The sequence below is a fragment of the Grampus griseus genome (genome assembly GCF_964374135.1).
Source record: "Grampus griseus genome assembly, chromosome: 12".
Taxonomy (NCBI): Eukaryota; Metazoa; Chordata; class Mammalia; order Artiodactyla; family Delphinidae; genus Grampus; species Grampus griseus.
In genome coordinates this window covers 29,789,816-29,809,165 of record NC_139006.1, presented here as the reverse complement: position 1 = coordinate 29,809,165, position 19,350 = coordinate 29,789,816, and the positions used below count along the sequence as shown (strand labels likewise).

General features: G+C 35.1%; 1 protein-coding gene across 3 annotated transcripts in view; it reads left to right on the top strand.

Annotated features, from left to right (window-relative positions):
• The window catches only part of ANKRD12 (ankyrin repeat domain 12), a 114,866-nt gene that overhangs the window by 46,657 nt on the left and 48,859 nt on the right, over window positions 1–19,350 (top strand). For 2 of the 3 annotated variants that reach the window (XM_082667438.1, XM_082667437.1), the window contains exons 4-7: window positions 3,762–3,830; window positions 8,047–8,193; window positions 11,910–12,110; window positions 13,457–13,599. In XM_082667438.1, the coding sequence (XP_082523564.1) occupies window positions 3,762–3,830; window positions 8,047–8,193; window positions 11,910–12,110; window positions 13,457–13,599 (560 nt within the window). The remainder of the gene's footprint in view (window positions 1–3,761; window positions 3,831–8,046; window positions 8,194–11,909; window positions 12,111–13,456; window positions 13,600–19,350) is intronic. The other variant, XM_082667439.1, reaches the window with a different exon arrangement.

Sequence of the window (19,350 nt, the reverse complement as noted above, 5' to 3'; positions counted from 1 at the left end):
ACTTATATCATTCCAGTATCAATCCCACATTGTCCTATCCTATTAGAGAATTCCTATAAATTTTGTCCCATGAAATGTTGAGGCCAATCTGTACAATGACTCATTGAACCTATGGAAGCAACTACTTCTTATCTAGAAGACAAATTATTTCTTACAGCTACTGCATCAGCTTGCTTTATCACCTACTTTTAGCTTTTACTTTTAATCTTTCCTAGTCTAGAATCCTGACCAGATAAGTTATTGTAGTTATAACAGAGGGAAATCATAGCATAGTGTTTATCATCAGAAGTTTTGGAGTCTGACAGACCATTGTTGAGTCCTTGCTCAGCCACCTACTAGCCCTGGCCAAATTAGTTGAGTTCCTTGTAAGTCCCAATTTTCTCATCTATAAAAGTGCATATAATACCAACTTCAGAAAATTGTGACCTCTAAGTGACATATCATGTAAAATCAGTTTACGATACATTAATTAAAACAGAAAACTAATACTGGCTTAAATGGAGATTTTTTTCATCTAATGCGGTAAGACCAGGCATAGGCAGTCCAGAGTTGGTATAGCAGTTCAGTAACACCGTCAGGGACTGAGCTGTTTTCATCTTTCTGCTCTGCTACCCTTAGCTCATACGTAGCCTTTGTCCTTAAGCATTTTGCCTTATAGTCACAGGATATATCCTTCCTGGGCAGAAAAGAGGAGAGGAAGGACCAAAGACAGAGGTATCTTTCTCCCAGAGAGACTTTTGCCTTTTTACTCATGAAACAACCTCCCTAGAAACTTTTGCCTGCACCTCAACTGGTTAGGCTCCCCTAGTTGCTGGGGAGTCTGAAAAGTCAAATATTTTTGAGCTGGACATATTGTCACCCTGATCAAAATTGGAGTATGCCTAGTAAGGGGAGAATGAATATTGAGTAGGCACCTTATAATACTGTTACTGTATATAAAATTTTTGACATAGTAATTAATAACTGATAACTGCTATTATCTTTAAGTTATTAATGTTTCTACCTAAGGGAACTTTTTTCCTACACTATCTGTCATAAAATCGTACTTACTTTCTTTCCAAGACTAATGGCATCCAAAGGATGCCATGACAATCCCTTAACTTGAAAGTACTGAGCAGTTATCTTGAGGCTACACATGAGTGAATCTCTTCTTAGCCTCCAAAGTAAATTTGCAATTATTTTGTTGTGAGTAATGCCATAGAGCGTCTTTGCAGATTGTATTTTTATTATACTCTGAATTTTTTCTGTCTTATTCATTCCCAAGAGTAGGTTTACAGGGTTAAAAGGGTAAAACATTTCTTCAAAATAGTTATACATACTTATAAAGGCTCCAGCAGTATATTTATGTTCTTTAATCTCAAATAACGTCATGGCACTTGTTTTTCTTTAGGTTTGATAGCTCTAAGTATCTATAGGGATAAACCAGTAGTACTTCATTTTAGTTTGCATGTTTAGATAAGTAAAAAAAATACAACATTCTTTACTTTTTAAAAAATACTTGTTTCTTCTTAATAGGCATTATTTATTTCCTTACTGATTTTTTTTCTTGTGGCATTAAGTAATATGTAAATAAATGTGGTAGGAGAAAATGTAAAGAGACACAATATGGTCTGTTCCCAAAGTCCGTGGCGCAGTTGTAGAGTATGTTCAAATGTTTTGAACTAAATCTCTGCCAGCCAGCCGTAGAAGGCCTACTTTCCCGAGGCTTTGGATGCCATTAAAGGATTTACCCTATTTAATGACACAAGCAAATTTGGAGAGGAAAACTTTTTTAAAAAAAGAAAACACATGTAATTTTTCTGGTAACTGTGTTAAAGTAGCAGATAAAATTAGTGCTTTGCTTAATAAGGATAGTCCTCTTTTGGTGCTCTTCGTGGTGATTATTTATTATAGATTTACTCTGTCCCTTTCCCTGATATTTTATTATAAAAATTTTCAGACGTAGTGCACACTCTTAAAATCATACGTGATATTTTTCTTATTCTCTTGCAATCCAGAACAGAATATTAACTTAAAAAGATGGCTTGTACAACAAGGATTTACTTTATAGTACAGGAACTATATTCAATATCTTATAATAACCTATAATGGAAATAATCTGAAAAATACATATATATATAATGAATCACTTTGCTGTATACCTGAAACCAACACAGTATTGTAAATCAACTATACTTCAATTGAAAGCAAAAAAGATGGCTTTTAAAATATAGGTATTGCTTGTCTTGCCTTGCTGCAAAGAACATATCAGGGAGAGAGAATTGCTCTGCTTAGCACTCAGTGTTTTACAAAAACCTCATAGGTAACAATAGTCTCATTATGGTCTAGTCTCAGCATAGCACTGAAGGAAGAAGTAGTTGAGTAAAAGGACAGGATATGGAAGCTTTTAATTTTCTAGCTCCTTAATTAAATCTTTATAAGAATATACATGCAAACGCCCCCAAAATAAACTTACTTATTTGAGTAAAAGCCAAAAGGGTGTGTGGAGTCTGGATGGATTAATTACTTCCAAAGGAAGGTTTGGAGAAACTACTTCCTTATATTAATGAATATAATTGAAAGTTTATTTTATCCACTATTCTTTCATCTGTCACAGTCATATGATCTGCTTTCAATAATCCATTTAATTCGATTTGTTGGTGCAACTTATTAGTTGCCCCTTTTTCTTTGCTTTGCAACCTATGGAGGCCTTTTAAAATTTTTGCTTATCTTTAAATGAAATGACAAATATTCTTCATAGAATTCTTCTAGTTGCTAACTTAATGGGTTAAATTTTGAAATATAAGTGTTTATTATTGAAAGGCTTGTAATTCAGTCCATTTACCCACTTGCTCTAGAATTGGTCTAAATATTATTAACGATTTCCCCTTTGATTGAGTAAGCCTTCTCATCACTAAACTTTTAGGCTTATCTCTAAATTTTTCAAATACTGTGTTTAGGAGTTACTTGCTCTCTAAATTGGTTTTTTTTCCAACACTTTTGTTTCCTTACACCTAACAACTCATGAATAATGTCTATAATGATCATCCTGGAAAGAAGACCATAAGCCAATAAATTGAGAATGTGAAAATCAGAATAACATTATGTTGAGTTAAAACAGCATATTGTTTGTAAGTAAAATTATTTGCTCTGGCCATACTGCCAGAAGTCAGTTCTCTACTTTATTGAGTTGTTAGGCAGCATTCCATATTCTTAGCTGATAAACTTTGTTTTGATTTAGGCTACTTTCTTTCTAAGATGTCTTTTGTAGTGGTCAGTAATAATTCATGTTATTTGAAATGTTTATAAATTATAGAAAGGTCCGTGGTCTAGAATGATACTGTAGTCCGAAATGTTCTATTGTCTTCTGAATAGTTTTGGCACTCATAGAACAAAAAGAATGATGCAAGTCCACTATTCAAGTTTTCTAAAGACAAATTCTAAACAGAAAAACGTGATAAGAGTACTGCCTCTTTTATCATTATTCAGAGATTGAAAAAATATATCCTCAAAAGAGATGATATGTTTTAATAAGCAGCCTCAGTAATAACTATTATTGCAAACTACGTGGTTGACTTTTTCAACTTTAAGATCAAAGAAACCGAAATCTTAGGTATTGGCCAAATATGTGTTTGAAATGTACTTTTGGCTTTACCTTAAAAATTATCTTTTGGAAAAACAATGATACATCATTGTGGTCTTTTGAAAAATGTTGGTTTGTTGAATTCTGCATTTCCCTTCGTATGCTTTTTTCTTTTCTCCTGTCTCTTCTTATTCTGTAGATTCAGATCCAGGACATACAAGTGAAAATTGGGGGGAGAGACTTATGTCTTCTTACAGGACATACTCAGGTAATTAGATTATCAGGGGCTCCTGTTTAGCCAGTGGTTTCTGTCACATTTATAATTAACTATTGTACTATAAGTAACTTATTTTCAAACCAGTATATAGGTATCTGTGGTTGAATAAGTGAACTATATGAGTGACACAAGATTTTCCAGTCTTCATTTGAGATTTCCAGTGCATCATGTCCAAGACATACTCTGTGTGAACGTTACAAGCAGGACTCCTGCACACAGCCACTCAGGTGTGCAACGCAACCTGGGGGCACCATTCATGTAGAAAATGTGAAAGTCACCGCCTTGGAGTTGTGCGGTGCAGCAACGCCTGTGGGAAGGTGCCCAGGGTCCTTAGTGTCTTAGCTGTATGCCCGTCACACAGTATTACCATGTGTAGTGATTTTGATAGACAGTGTCATCTTACTCTTCAAACATGCAGTGTTTTTTTAAAAACACATCTAAAAATTTTCAGTTGACCTCTTTAGTGTATTGACTTTGCTGCCCCTGTTGAATTTAAAAGTAGATTAAAACACCAGGTTTCCTGGAGAAATGCCATTAAAGAGTAAATGTATCCCCTAGTATGTGAAAACTAAATTAGTTAAGTGTTTTGATTATCTTTTTTTTTAGTTTTTAATGAGCTTACATTCTTATGTCTGAACTTTTTAAATGTAAAATATTGTTCAGTCCCTGAATGTCCAGTTTTTACCATATGACATTTAACTCTAAAAGCTGAAATAAAATTTCTGTTTCTGATATACCTTGTATTCATTTAAAAAATTTGTGGGGTTGGTATAGAACCAAATAATTATTCTTAAAATTATGCTGAAAGCTGTTAATTGAGCTGATGAGTCAGTAATACTTAGTTATCAAAATTTTGGGGTGGGAGGCAAGTTTACAATCTGCCTTAAATTGAACAGACCTACACTTTCTGTGGAGTTAGGTGTACTTTTCTAAAGTGGGGCTCCTAAGTACCAAGGTGCACCTAAAAGAGCTGTATGTAATGAAGCCATCCATGGTCTGAGGATCTCTGCTGGAAATCAGAAGATATAAGCACCACCCTGTCAAAGATTGTGTAGATACTTCACAACCAGAGAGTAATTGGCAACGTTTTTCCTCAGAATTGAAGTATATATACATTCTAAATCTGATTGATTTAATTACGTTCATCTGTATTTGAATCGTAGGTTCCATTCTTTCATGCCTTGTACAGTGACTGCTTTGTGGGAAAATGTCGTATTTAGTTTTTGAGACACTAATAGGCTTATGAGCTAGTTCCCCAAGAAAAACAGTTTTGTCTCTTCTCCTTAATATACTTAATTGGGATGTGACAATGTTGAGCTTTCTGTTTATTCTGACAAGACCTGGAAAGAAAGCACTGATTTTCAGGATTATAAGACTGAGACATCTCTATAATTCTAAAGATCCTCTGAACCGTGAAATAAAGAATATTGGATTGTTGAAAAGTCCATATCTGTTTTTCTTTAGTCTTAAGTGAATCACCTGGATTTTTCTTTAAAAATCTCTTAAGGTGGCTGAGTGGAATTGCAAATCTATTAGTATAGATTGAGTATATGTGTCAGTATTCCTGTGTTTAAATTTTAAAATTCTGATCTGTCATTCAAACAAATAAGTACGTATTTCAGATACTGAAATTTGAAAAAGTACCTAACTTTTTCTAATATTATCGTATATGATCGTTTTTTACTTATGACAGGTCAGAGGAAACAAGTTCTTCACAGGATAGATCCCAGATAGTCAGATTTGAATGCTTTCAACTCACACTTTGGGACATACTAATCTAAGATTTATGATTTTGAAGAATGGTGTATAGTTATCTCTAACCTAGCTATCTTGCACCAGCTCCTGTTCAGTTACCTTCTTTTCCAGTCTCATGTAAAGCATGAACTCAGACAAATGGCTAAGGTAACTCAGAAAAAATAGAGTTCATATTGAATGCTAGTATCTAATTTGAATTTTTGCTTGAATATTTGGAGTATATCCAATTTGTTTGTTCTTTTCCAAAATGTAGTAATTATATGTTTGCTCATTTGGCAGCATGGAATTTTAATAATGAATTCATAAGTGTCTCACTTTCTTCTGTAAACTGCGTGTATATCACTTTAGAGCATATTCTTTTTTTTAGGAGGTCATTACAGGTGTAGAGGAACACAACTGATTTTTGCTTTTAATCTTAATCTCACTGAATTTCCTTTTTTTTTTTTTTTTTTTTTTTTTTAATTTTTTGGCTGCTCCTGCGCAGCATGCAGGATCTTAGTTCTCTGACCAGGTATCCAACCTGCACCCCCTGCAGTGGAAGTGCAGAGTCTTAACCACTGGACCGCCAGGGAAGTCCTAGAGCATATTCTTCTTAAAAGATTGTATTAAAATCCAGTTAATATCAAAAATCAATAGTTTTGCAAATGAGAAAATAAAAGACAAAATTTTTCCAAAATTTTAGGAAGTATTTTAAGGATAGATACTGTGTATTTTTAATTTTACTTCTTCCAGTTACTGAACTACTTTTTTTCCTTAAAACAACTTTTCTACTTTCTTTAAAATTTTCACACTGTTAAATATTTTAATTTTGGATGAGAAGTACATTCATTATATTTAAAGATTTGTTATTCAGTTGGAAAACTATTAAAATAACAATTGTGGTTTCTCATTAAATCAGAGAACCAAAGCATACAGAATGTTATTAGGAGAAAGTATATGTTTCAGAAAAAAACAGCCTTCTCCAAAAGACATATTTAGGGCTTTATAATACATTTAGTACATTGGGTGAAACACTGTGCTGAAACTGGCTTTATACTAATTGGATCATTAATGACAATGAAATGAGAAATAAGAAAATAATCTATTAGAACTATTAATAAAAGCTGACATTAAAAATCTTGAAATTCTTTGTTTCTGTTATGTAAAATTTTGCAAATATCAACAAAACGGACGTTTTAGGAGCTGTTGAATTTTGAGTGATTTGTGGGCAGCAGAGTTTAAACATTAGGACCTCTATAATTTTTCTAGGTCATTAGGATGCCAGTTTATCCTAATTAACTAAGTGGTACACTGCAAGTTTTATGTCTTAAATTATAGTACGGTAATATTTAAATAATATCAAATTTTATTAGTTTCTTGAAAATTTTACCAGATCAATAAATGCTTATCTCCTGGAGTAGTCTAGCTGCTGGCCACATCTGCCTGAGAAAAACCACAATATTGACTACCAAGCCTTCTCTTCTTCCACTCAGTTTTGCTGTTTTACATTTACTTAAAATTTTTACTAATTTATTTAATTTTGTAGCCCCTCTTTATACCACAAACCTGGATCAGTAAATCCCAGATATTGGTACAGGGTTTCCCAAGAAATAAATGCCTAGACAGTTAATAGGCAGCTCATCTCACAGGGCCACTTGAATTAATTCCCAGAAAAGTCCTAAAGGAAGGAAGGAAGGAACAGACACCTGTATTTCTTTGACCTATGGAATCCAGTTCCATCTGAATTTTCTGTCACTTAATGGGGAATGCTGGCTCCATTGCCAGAGATTTGCCAAATAGCTAAATCTGAGAGCTGACTTTATGATGGATCAAATCTCTTTGAAAAATCTTAGACATTTTTGAATCTTTTCAGGATCTCTATTAACCATCCCCGGCCCCTTACCGCACACATGTAGAATCTTTAATTTTCTCAGTTTTAGCTTTGATTAATACTGTTCCATGTTCAGCTGTCCTATGACTGCAATAAAGTGATTTGGCGTTTTTTTTTCAATAATTACTCCGTGTGATGTGCTTTGTGTTAAACACCTCCTTAGAAGATTGTACAGATTATTAGTGGAATTAGGGAGGTAATATGAAGGAACGTTGCTATATAAACTTACCAATAATAGAATAAAATTATAATGAATGAAAGAGGCATTTCAAAGATGTAAAACTAAGGAATGTTTGAAGTGTTATTTAATAGAACAAATCATTAAAAATTTTACTAGTACTAAATTTCCGAATGTTATTAATTTTCTGAAAATTACACAAGACTATTTTTTTTCAAAGCATTCAGGAAGAAAATTGCTTATATAATAAAGGCCTAGTGCCCTTTTGTCTGCCTATTGCAAGTTCCTCTGTGACCCTTGTTTCTCATAAACATGTATCATCTATTTTTAAGAAGTCTCCTTATGTTTTACTTTTGAGTGCTTACATTTGTTTCAGATTCTTACATATTTATTAATAATTCCAGAGAAAGAAGGTCCAGAAAAGAAGAAAACAAAAAAGGAAGCTGGAAATAAGAAGTCCACTCCAGTTAGCATTCTTTTTGGTTATCCACTCTCAGAGCGAAAGCAGATGGCACTTCTTATGCAGATGACAGCAAGAGACAACAGTCCAGGTGACACTTACCATCATCGAGTTCTTGTGTGTTCATAGTTTTCCTCACACTGTAGCTTTGTCTTGACAATTTTTTTTTTATAATGACTGTCTTTGGACTTATTTTTACTTTATTTATTTATTTATTTTTGGCTGTGTTGGGTCTTCATTGCTGTGTGCAGGCTTTCTCTAGTTGCAGCGAGTGGAGGCTGCTCTTTGTTGTGATGTGCGGCCTTCTCATTGTGGTGGCTTATCTTGCTGCAGAGCACGGGCTCTACGCACGCGGGCTTCAGTAGTTGTGGCTCACGGGCTCTAGAGTACAGGCTCAGTAGTTGTGGCACATGGGCTTAGTTGCTCCACGGCATGTGGGATCTTCCCCAACCAGGTATCGAACCCATGTCCCCTGCATTGGCAGGCGGATTCTTAACCACTGCGCCACCAGGGAAGTCCTTGACAATAATTTTTAACTACTTTAAATGTTTATCCTTTCTTGGATTTAATCAGTTTCTTATAACATAAGTTTGCAATTTTACATTTATTTGTGTGACAATTGTTTATGCCTGTATCATCCACTAGATGAAAAGCTATACACAGGCAGGGACCTTTGCACTTAGTGGACATTCAATGAATATTTGTCAACTAAAATGAGTACAGTTGACACCTGAACAACAGAGGTTTGAACTGAGTGGGTCCACATATATGCAGATTTTTTTCAATAGTAAATACTGTACTACTGCACAATCCGTGGTTGGTTGAATTTGCACATGCAGAACCGTGGATATGGAGGGCCCAACTGTAGGTTGCACACGGATTTTCAAATGTGAGGAGGGTGGGTGCCCCTAATCCCCGAGTTGTTCTGGGGTCAGCTGTAATTTAGAATTGGGTCAGTCAACATGAGAAATCTGTTGCAGAACTGTGTGTGCTTTTACCTTACTGCAGACATTTTTACCCCAGTTTCTGTAAAGCTGCTTCTGGGTTTATAGCTTACTTTTCAGTTCATTAGCACACTGCTGTAAGCTGGTAATCTTATCACATACTTTTAGAAGAGTGTAATTCATGTTTTAGTGTTTAAGATCTGCTAAAATTTATTTTAAAAGGAAGAATATCTGCAGTATACTCTGTAAATTTGTTTCATATTTCATTTCACACTTCCAGTTAAGGTGTTGTGCTACTTGTGTGTGTGTGTTTATTCAAGTAGTTTGCCCTCCAGAAATGATTAAGGATGGCTCCCCAGCAGGATGACAACGAAGAAGGAACAAACCAACTTGCTAACTTATTAAAAGGGGTTTAAAAAGTAGATAAAGCCCAGACAGCTGGACTGAGATAGTTATTACTACTGAGCATTGAATTTAGCTATGCATTCTGGTAGCTCACAACACAAAAATTTTAAGTTGTATAGTTCTCATTGACCAATATAAGAAGAAAGTAAATCATTTTTCTCTAGAGAAAAAAAATTTGTTTTAGCTCTGACTTCAAGGCGTCTTTTTATATAAGACTTTGGGTGGGCTTCCCTGGTGGCTCAGTGGTTGAGAGTCTGCCTGCCAATGCAGGGGACACGGGTTCGTGCCCCGGTCCAGGAAGATCCCACATGCCGCGGAGCAGCTGGGCCCGTGAGCCATGGCCGCTGAGCCTGTGCGTCCGGAGTCTGTGCTCCGCAACGGGAGAGGCCACAACAGTGAGAGGCCCGCGTACCGCAAAAAAAAAAAAAAAAAAGACTTTGGGTAACATAACAGCCTGTTGAAATGCATTGAAAAAGACACAGTTTTTCTAGTGAACTTTTCCAGTGTTAGCTCTTTTTTTAAAAAGTGGAACAACTTGGTAAAATTCTTAGAGTTTCTATATATCATAGTTTCATTAAACATGAGTGTATCTATATCTTTCACTAATAAAAACACGTTAGGGCTTTCTGCTTTTTTAAGTAGGGCATATTGTTTTGGTTATTCTTCTGCCTTTCCACCCACAACTGGGGAAAGAGTGTGGCCAAATTAAAGTTGTTTACAGTGTTAAACTTTAAATGTTTCTGTAAAATGTTGACTTTGAGTTGGACTTAATAGTTAGATGGGAAGACTTATTTTTTAAAACTGTTTTTTTAATACTATGAACCTCTATCCATAGAGTAAATTAAAGAATTAATACAGTAAGGCAAAAAAGCTAAAGCCTCCCTCATTTCCAATGATCTCCCCCCTTGAGAGGCGAGCACTATTAACAGTTTATTTTCTAGAAAATTTCTAGATATAAACATGCAAACATATATCTTTTGTTGCTGTTCATTTTTAAATATAAATAAGATTAATACTATAATACTGTTCTGCAGTTGGTTCTTTTCATTTAAAGGGTACATCAGTCATCTTTATTAATATATGTAGAACTAGAGTGGAGAGCTTTTGAAATAACCTGTTTGCCATCTTATAGATATGCTTGGAATTTAGGGTTCATTGTTTTATCCATTACATAATTCGTTTTCCATGTTTTTGTTTATTCTGATTGCCATTATGGATAGTACTACTGTTATTTTGTCTGTGTATATATTATTTTGGAATGGCTAAGAAAATTTTATATGAATTAATTCCTTTCAAGTTGTTTGAATTTAAAAATGTCCTTTTGTTTTTAAGAAGTTCAACCACTAATTTTCTAAATAAATAACTTGACTATAAATATTACAATAAGAATCATGTATTCGTTCAACAAATATTGCATGAGTACACTGTGTACCAAGAAGTCTTCTAAGCAGCCGAGATACAGTGATGATTAGACAAGGTTCATGCTCTTCTGGAGTATACATTATAGAAATCCATAGATAGGAAACTGTTACTAACTGAATGTACTTTAAAATCCAAAAGGTAAATTTTAAACTTTTTCTTATTGAGAAAAGGATGATAATGCTTCAGTGCTCTAATCATGTCAGTTTGCAGGGAAATTATTATATGATATCAGAAAATGATTTTCCATAGACTTTTTTTCTCTTAGAGCTGTTGTTTCTTTTAAATAGTTGTAAATTTTCAGAGTTAATTATTAACACTGTACATATGTCTTGAATCCTTAATTGATTAAGAAACTAGTTTTTTGTTTTGTTTTTTTCCCAGTTCTGAAATGGGGAGTAGAGGACTTTGGGTGTCATCCAGTTTAACTTTCTTGTTTTTGAGAAAGAAACTGGAACAAAAATCAAAAGATACGAATCAAAGCAAAGCACTTTTTTTCCCCTCTTTTATCACCCACTTTTTAAAGGCCTTTTTCTAGACTGTCCTTATTTCTCATAGATATTAAGCTTCATTTCATACTAAAATCATCTATGACCTTGATTTGCACCTAATAACAGAATAGAACTCCAGTAGTTTGAGTCAGAGGTGTAAACTCTAGCCTTCAATGTCATTTCATCTAGTTCTTGAAATAGTATCATAACATGCCATGAAGAACATGTTTTTTTGCAGTTTATCAAATTATTCATTAAGCAAACACTTTCAGGGTGCATACTTGATATTTTATTATCATTTTAAACCAATTCTATAAATTGACAGAATGAAACATTTTTTTCTTAATTGGCTCCTGCAATATTTGATAACCCTAAAGGAAGATCTACTACATGTAATTGGGTCAAATTATTAGTGTATCATCCAAGTCAAGTTTCAGGTTGTTTGGGTGAGAAGATATTCCCCGTTAGCACGTTACCTATAAAAACCTTTAAATGAATATACAAAATATTTAGTCTAGAACTTTTGTTAACTTTTCTCTTTCTTATAGATTCCACACCAAATCATCCATCACAAACAACACCAGCCCAAAAGAAAACTCCCAGTTCTTCATCTCGACAGAAAGATAAAGTTAATAAAAGAAATGAACGTGGTGAAACTCCTTTACACATGGCAGCTATTCGAGGAGATGTAAAACAGGTCAAAGAATTAATAAGTTTAGGGGCAAATGTGAATGTGAAAGATTTTGCAGGTAAGACTTGTAGTTAAAGACGAATACTCAGGAACTAAAATTCTGAGTTTATCATCTAAACAGATGCTGGTTACAATTTAATCTATACTCTTCATTTCTCTTTCTGAAATGAAAGAGTTCTAAAAGTATAATTTAATATAAAACTATTTTGGAGTGTATACCTAAAACCCTGATCTCTGCTACAATTCATTGTCAGTAATTACTCAAATACTTAAATATTAAATGTGCATTTTATTTGGCATATTACCATGTAATTTTTTATCCAATTTAGGTTCTAGGTGAACCACAGTTAAATAATGTTTAGACCGTTTATTAGCTTGAGCACAAGGACTGTAGGAGAGTGGCAGTGTTGTTTCACACAGTAAAAGTATTGGGGAACAATGTAGAAATTCCCTTTAGTTTCACATACTACAGTACCCTACCCTCCCATCCCCCAGGTTCTTTCTTTTTCACAGAACTGTGGTTAACAATTTGGAGGCTGTCCTTTCTGTGCACTTGCAGGATCATATATACAATGAACATTTAGTTATATAGAGACTTTTTTTAAAAAATCAAATCACTCTATCTGTGTCAGCCTGTAGTTCTGCAATCTCTCCTTTTTACTAGTGTCGTACAGATATTTCTGTCGGTACATGTAGGTGGTTCTACTTCATTCATTTCAACAGCCACATAATAGTGTATAGAATAGATTCCGTGGACAGTACTTCAGTAACCCTCTTGTAGAAATATATTTGTGTATAGTTATGGAAGGACGATATTTCAGTAGAAAGGAAACTGCTAAATCAGAGGAGACGCATATTTAAAATTTTTTGAAAATCAGGCAAATGACCCTCCAAAAAATCTTTTATCAATTTACACTCCCATCAAGAGTATATGAAAGAGCCTTGGGTGGGGGGAAGAGATAAATTAGGAGTTTGGGATTAACATATACACATTACTATATATAAAATAGGTAAACAACAAGGACCTACTGTATAGCACAGGAAACTATATTCAATATCTTGTAATATTGAAAGACCCTAACAAGCTTATTTTGCCTTTTTCTACTTTTTCCATAGTTGAGATGATTGTTCTAAATTATAGCAAGTTATTGGATAAGCTTAAATGTTTAGTACTTTTGTCAAATAATTTAGTCCCAATGGAAATAATATGATTGTGGATGAACCTTCTGTAAAATTGGCGGTTTTCTTAGGTACTGATTTTCAGTAACTTGTTCATCACTCCTTTTTCCTTCTGTACTGTGTGCATGTAGAATCAGTATGTCACACATGGTTATGTATCTAAAAAGCATATGTGTTGAATTAGTAGAAGTGAACCATATGTTCAATTAATATTGTAACTTTTAGGTTGGACACCACTGCATGAAGCTTGCAATGTTGGATATTATGATGTTGCTAAGATACTTATAGCAGCTGGAGCAGATGTTAACACACAAGGATTGGATGACGACACTCCACTCCATGATTCTGCTAGTAGTGGGCATAGAGATGTGAGTATGATGGAAGGAGCAGTAATATACGTCTTCAAAACATAAATTTAATCCAGTCATTTAATTCGTTTCTTAGTCATACGATCTTATGTCATATTTCACTCATTGCATGATCAGCTCATCTATATTGTATTTTTTCTACCTTCTAATTGCTAATTCCTATCATAGATTTAGCATTTTCTTTTCATAAAACCTATTTAACTTGGTAATTAAACAACTTGGCAAATATTTAGTTAAAAGGCCATTCTACTGTCAGATAATTAGATGCAGCGGTTAAAGCAGATTGTACTTAAAATAAAATTTTACATTGTCATGATGCCTTTTTTTAAGACTTATTAATGATTCCTCTATATATAACATCTGTTGCTGAATTTTAGCTGACATTATTATTCAGATGCTTATGTATATAAGAAGACATGATTTAAACAAACATGATTATATATGCTTGCAAATTTAATGGCATGTTTAATTTGCTTTGATGTAATATTATGAACCATGCTGGGTTTTAAATTCCATTTTCATTTTCAATCTCTGGCATGCTGACGTCAAAGCCTAACCAGTCTTTGTTGTAATGTAGCTTATGTTTTAATTGTGCTTAATGCTTAGCTCCATTACTATAACCTGCTTATAGCCAGAGCAGATCAACCTGGGGCACTATTAGCAATGGTTCTAAAGTAGGATTTTGTTTATCACATAAGTAGTTTTTCTCTTTCACTTAATTTTAACTTCTATCAAAGAATACTTGTACATAGTTTAGAAAGTTGAAAAGTACTACTTAGCTTATAAAGATAACTACCTGCTCCCTCCCATCCCTCTGCACTTCCCAGTACCTTTAGCCAAAAGCAGCTCTTGTAGGTGTTTCTTCTAGTAGTTATCTCTTTATTTCTAACAAGATGGAAGCTATTTTGCTTTTTATTTTTTTTAGTCACTAGTTATTGACCCCCTGCAAAGGGTTTTAATATATATTGCTGCTCAGAGACGCACAAATTTAATATAATTGTATTTTCTCTTGGATTTTTGTTTATTACCTTGGTTACTACACTGCCTTGTTCTGATTTTTCTTATTTAGTTTTCCATGTATCTATTTCTGTACTTCCTTACTCTCTCTGACATAACTCTAAAATGCCCCTGAATAAGGTCAAACACATTGATCAGTTTATTATGTTTGAGAATATCCTTGTATACAAGATATCTTGTATCCTGCTTTAATTGAGACTAGCTTCTCTCTAGATCTGTTGCATAGATGCTGTCTAGGGATTTGTTTTTGCCATTAATTTCATGTGAGATTCTCAGTCTCTTCATGAGATTTCCAGTCTCTGGCAGGAGTGGTTGTGAACCACATTACATTAACTTCTCACAGCAATATTTGTGTGTTTTCATTATGGGATAAGAAGTGTTGTAAATGCTTTCTTTATACGTATTAATTTAAAAAAAATATTTATTTATTTATGTTGGCTGTGCTGGGTCTTAGTTGCGGCACGCAGGATCTTTGTTGCAGCATGGGAGATCTTCGTTGTGGCATGTGGACTTCTTAGTTGTGACATGCAGACTCTTAGTTGCAGCATGCGGGCTTCTTAGTTGCGGCATGTGGGCTTCTTAGTTGTGGCATGCATGCAGGATCTAGTTCCCCCACCAGAGATCGAACCCAGGCCCCCTACACTGGGAGCACAGAGTCTTACCCACTGGACCACCAGGGAAGTCCCAGTATTATTTTAATCATCGCAGTAAATGAATAACCTTCTGGTGTTTCTTGTTGAAACTGTATGACCCATTGCATTCCAGTACCCTCAGCTTCTCCCAGAACATGGAGAAACAAAGACACAGGAGACACAAAGACAAAGACGCACTGGTCTAAGATACTCCCAAGTTTATTAAACTGATATGAGTTCAAATTAAGGGACTAAAAAGGATAAATATCAGTGTTTTTTTAAGACAAAGTGAGGTAATAATTCATTAATCTGGAAGAGTTGTTATTCAGTACACTGTCTCTCCTCTCTAGTGAATAACGTAAAAGGATTTTGGTCATCTCATACCTTTGTGCTGGAAAAGTCCCTTTTTTTTCTCTTGTTAGCAGCAAACATTCTCTGCCTTATTTTCTTTTTTGACACAAAAATTTCAGTGTCGTGGTGCCTGTTTTTTAAAAGCCACTTTAGTTGAGAAAAAAAATGGAATTTGGAGTGAAGATAGATACGAATTCAATTCTGGCCTGGCCAGTTTCCCAAATGAGTGATCTCAAACAAGTTACTTTTTTCCTCTCAACTTCCATTTTCTCATCTTTAAATCACATAATAAATAATACCTGTCTAAAAGGGATATTTTGAAGGAAAAAAACGACACTGTGCACATAAACATACCTTGAAATCTAAAATGTTATAGAAATGTCAGAGGTCAAAGATTAAAAGGCAACTTTTATATTGCTATTTTTCAAATATACTGAGATATTTCGGAAATTAAAGATGCCATTTTTCTCATTTAAATCTTTCTATAAGGTATTTTTCATAATTCTCAAGTTATAATTTTGAAGAAAAATGTAGCCTGTAACATTATTTTTCCTAAACTGATCCTTGCTTACCATCGTTCCAGTCTTTTTTGCTCCCTTGACAATTCATACATACCTATGTGATAGCACTTACTATATGATTTTTTACTCATGTGCATGTCTGTTTTCTTCATTGAATTTTGAGTCCCATGCATACCTGATTTATGTTCTGGCTGTGCTATTTTAAATACTGTACTTACTGCCTTTTTTTTTAAAAGCATTATTGATAGTTTATCAAGCATGAATAGTTTTTCTTTAAATGTTGCATAAAAAGATTTCCTGATTTCTAAATGTAATGTTAAAGAACTGTGCCTTATGAGTAAGACATGTTTCTATGAATACAAGTTTCTAAATATGCACATTGCTGCAAAATATTTCCAGAAGCTGACCTTTGAGCTCATGTACTTACAAAGACGCAAACACTATTTCCAGTCTCCTTCCAGAAGGAGACTGACATGCTATTTTCAAGAGATCTTTGCTTTTCCTCCTACCAACATGCCTAGGATAGTAGGAGTCACAATTCAGAGCTGTTGAGGGTTATTTTCTCCTTGTTCTTTTACTTGTCCCCAAGGAGGAGGAGGGAAATGAGATATACCAAAACCCATTGGTATATATTTGTACCATATATTATGAGTCTCCTCCAAAGAATTAGATTTCTTTCACTCAGTAACACTCATGACAACTTCAGCCATCCATAAAACATTTCTGAGGTAGGAGAAAAAGTTCTGTTCTAAATTGTTTCGAGTAAGAGAGGATTAACATAACTTACTAAGAACCTAATCTTTGGCTTACCTTTCACAAATGTATATTACTTCATAATATACATTCTTATAATAGCCCTATTCTTAGTTCTATTTTAGATACTACCTATGTTTATTTTCTTCTTGTCTCATCATTTTTACTTACTTCTAATTTGCTGTCTATGTTTTGGGGTTTTTTTTTTAATTTTTTTATTTATTTATTTTGACTGTGCCGGGTCTTAGTTGAGGCACGCAGGATCTTCATTGCGGCATGTTTAGTTGCGGCATGTGGGATCTTTAGTTGTGGCATGAGGACTTAGTTGAGGCATATGAACTCGTAGTTGTAGCATGCATGTGGGGTCTAGTTCCCTGACCAGGGATTGAACCCAGACCCCCTGCACTGGGAGCACGGAGTCTTACCCACTGGACCACCAGGGAAGTCCTCCTGCCTGCTCGTTTTAAGCAACTTTAAGTTACTTTAAATTCTTTTTAGAATAAATAATTTTTTGCATATGAGAATGATCTGTAAAGTATTGGTTATTTAGGTTAGGGTTATTGTAGCATGTTTGAATGAACGAACTGTCTAATCATAGTCAGGAATAAATTTTTTTAATATTTATTTATTTTTGGCTGCATCGGGTCTTAGTTGCAGCACATGGGATCTTTCATTGTGGCGCGTGGGCTTCTCTCTAGTTGTGGCATGCGGGCTCAGTAGTTGCGGCACACGGGCTCTCTAGTTGTGGCATGTGGGCTCCAGAGCATATGGGCTCTGTTGCAGCATGCAGGCTTAGTTGCCCTGTGGCATATGGGATCTTAGTTCCCCGACCAGGGATTGAACCCTCGCCCCCTGCATTGGAAGGCGGATTCTTAACCTTCTTAACTGGACCACCAGGGAAGTCCCAGGAATAAATTTTTTTTTTATTATTTCCTGACAGGTATAGAAAGCGTTCAGTAGTATCAAGATCCTTCTGTTTTCTCATTCTAAGACTCTAACCGAAGGAAATAAGCCTAAAAATGGGGGAAAAATTTTCAACTTATAAAGGTGTTCACTATAGCATTATTTATAATAACTAAAAGTTTTTAACTTCAGTTACCTTCTCAAACCCCTAAAAGGGGAGATTTTAAAGGACACAGTCCCACAAGGACAAAGAACAGAAGAAACAAGAAAACCAGTATTTTGGGAGATAGAAATTTGAGGAATGAGTGGTGACTACATAGAACAGGATTTGGCAAACTTTCTGTAGAGGGCCAGATAGTAAATATTGTGGGCTTTGCAACCACATGCCACCTCCACTGACCCTCCTCCCTTCTCCCTCTCTCTCTGCTTCTGTTTCCTCCTATGTATTTCTCCTTTATCAATTCTTTTTAAAGTATTTTGTAAGAATATAAAAACTATTCTTAGTCAGCAGGCCAGATCTGGCCTACAGACCAAATTTACCAGCTCCTGATTTTAAAAATCCAAGAAAATTGAAACCAAAGCCATTTCAACACAGAATCCCAGAAAAACTGAGGCTCAGCAATTGATGGCTGGGTTCATCTGGAGGTGCCCATTGAATAAAACTGAAAATAAGAGGATTGAATCAAACTGGTTTTTTACCCTCATATTCCCTTCCTAACCCTTCACAACTAGATGACGGCACATTTCTCTGGCAGATGATTGGAGGTTTATTTCCTGACAAGTATAAACCATACTGTCTGGACTGACATACCACAAGAATAGTTGGGAGTAAGGATTAAATGTAAGCTAATTAAGTAAAACATACTGAACATTAAGACCTCAGTCAACCAGAATGCTGACAGTAAGGCTTATGGTTCTAGGGCAGGAATGGAAAGATTTCTCAATAGAAAAGTGAACTAGCCAAGAGGGGGTTCTGATGAAATGGCCTAGTCATATCACACTAGCACAAGGTCCATCTGTCAATAGATCCTACCTATGCCTAAAAAACTTTCAGCAAGTCTTTTAGTGCCTTACTCTTTTTTTTTTTTTAATTTATTTTTTGGCTGCATTGGGTCTTCATTGCTGCGCATGGGCTTTCTCTAGTTGCGGCGAGTGGGGACTACTCTTCATTGCGGTGAGTGGGCTTCTCATTGCGGTGGCTTCTTTGTTGTGGAGCACGGGCTCTAGGCGCACGGGCTCAGTACTTGTGGCTCACGTGTTCTAGAGCGCAGTCCCAGTACTTGTGGCACACAGGCTTAGCTGTTTCGCGGCATGTCGGATCTTCCCGGACCAGGGCTCGAACCCGTGTCCCCTGCATTGGCAGGCAAACTCCCAACCACTGTGCCACCAGGGAAGTCCCTAGTACCTTACTCTTAAATATGGACAGCCAGTGATCACCTGACCTTTGAGAAAGGTCTCTAATATGGAAGGCAAAGAGCCGAACAAGCAAATAGAAAAGTAGAAACGTGGAGGACATGATAAGGCCAAGAGAAACTTCAAAAAAAAAAAAAAAAATGAAAGAAACACATTACCTT